General features: G+C 39.3%; 1 protein-coding gene across 1 annotated transcript in view; it reads left to right on the top strand.

Annotated features, from left to right (window-relative positions):
- Window positions 1–1,267, top strand: part of LOC101853867 (5'-AMP-activated protein kinase subunit gamma-2) — a gene marked incomplete in the record, with an annotated part of 273,733 nt that overhangs the window by 195,037 nt on the left and 77,429 nt on the right. The window contains 1 exon segment of the mRNA XM_035970895.1: window positions 928–973. Within this exon segment, the coding sequence (XP_035826788.1) occupies window positions 928–973 (46 nt within the window).

The raw sequence follows: 1,267 nt of genomic DNA, 5'->3' as shown, positions 1-1,267 counted from the left end.
ATATAGCAGTCTTGATATTTTTTGCCCTCCACAGTGTAATTTTGATTTCAAATATCTGCCAGTGTGAAGTGAAAGTTGTCTCACTAACAAGGCAATCCCCAATGTCCAGATCGGATGTGGGAACAACTTAACTTTACTTTTCTTCATTGAAATCCTCTGTGCTGGAGCCATTTTCGTCCTTTCTCTGTCATGAAAACCTTCATAATATATTAACTGTGTTGATGGTGCCTTAAAACACATAATAAAGTACTTTGTACCGATTTGCAATCTCGCAAATGAAAACATGTTCGTCAGTTTTATATGAACACATGTCATCTGTTATATTATGTAGATCTTTTTAAAATGTTTGTTTGTTTGTTTTTAATTTTTGGACGTCTTATTTTCAACCAATAAACCAATAAATTATGTTAGCACCATTCCCCTCATTGATTCTGTTATCAAGAGAACACGTAACAAAGTAACATATTATGTGTGCATTTATTACCCTAGCGGGTGGATAGCTCTGATGTGGTTTGCTTCTTCTTTCCTATCAAATATCTATCGTCGTTATTTCCCCTCCTTTTTGTGTTTTTTTTTTTTACTCTTTTATAACATCTCTAATCTTCGGCACTTATATGACCGTATTGTGTTGCAAGTGCCGTAAAACATTTACTAAAACAAAAAATGTATTACTTTATCAGTGGAAATCAGTACTTGCTCTCGAATCGCAGTGATGTGGTTTTGGGATGCTTTCTCGACCAACGGCAATCCGTTAATGCAAATGAAGAGTTTTTAAGAGGAAGAAATGGGGAAATGAGGGGGGGGGGGTGTCAGTGAAGTCCTTTTGTTTATGTGTTCATAGTTTTATGATGCAACACTATCATGTAAACACTGTCGTTTGTCAAAATAATCATGCGTGTTTTTTTTTGTTTTTTGTTTTTCTTTCAGAAAAGTTTAAGTCCGCCCAGCAGCCCCCGTGCCGACCGCTCAGGATGTGAGTACATAGATGTGTGTGTAGATGTGTGTGTGTGTGTGTGTGTGTGTGTGTGTGTGTGTGTGTGTGTGTGTGTGTGTGTGTGTGTGTGTGTGTGTGACTCACTTGTCTTTGATAAGCCTTCAGGATGTCTGATGGGGTGAGTTTGTTCTGCCCGATTCGCTGAATCAACGTTGCCGTGGAGAGCCGAGTGATTTCTGGCTTGATGGTAACCTGGGAGCACGAAGGACAGACACGTAGCAAGGTGACGTTCTGGTGTGTGTGTGTGTGTGTGTGTGTGTGTGTGTGTGTGTG

The sequence above is a fragment of the Aplysia californica genome, unplaced genomic scaffold, assembly GCF_000002075.1.
Source record: "Aplysia californica isolate F4 #8 unplaced genomic scaffold, AplCal3.0 scaffold00335, whole genome shotgun sequence".
Taxonomy (NCBI): domain Eukaryota; kingdom Metazoa; phylum Mollusca; class Gastropoda; order Aplysiida; family Aplysiidae; genus Aplysia; species Aplysia californica.
The sequence above is the reverse complement of the archived record's forward strand: the minus strand, read 5'-3'. Positions and strand labels throughout refer to the sequence as shown.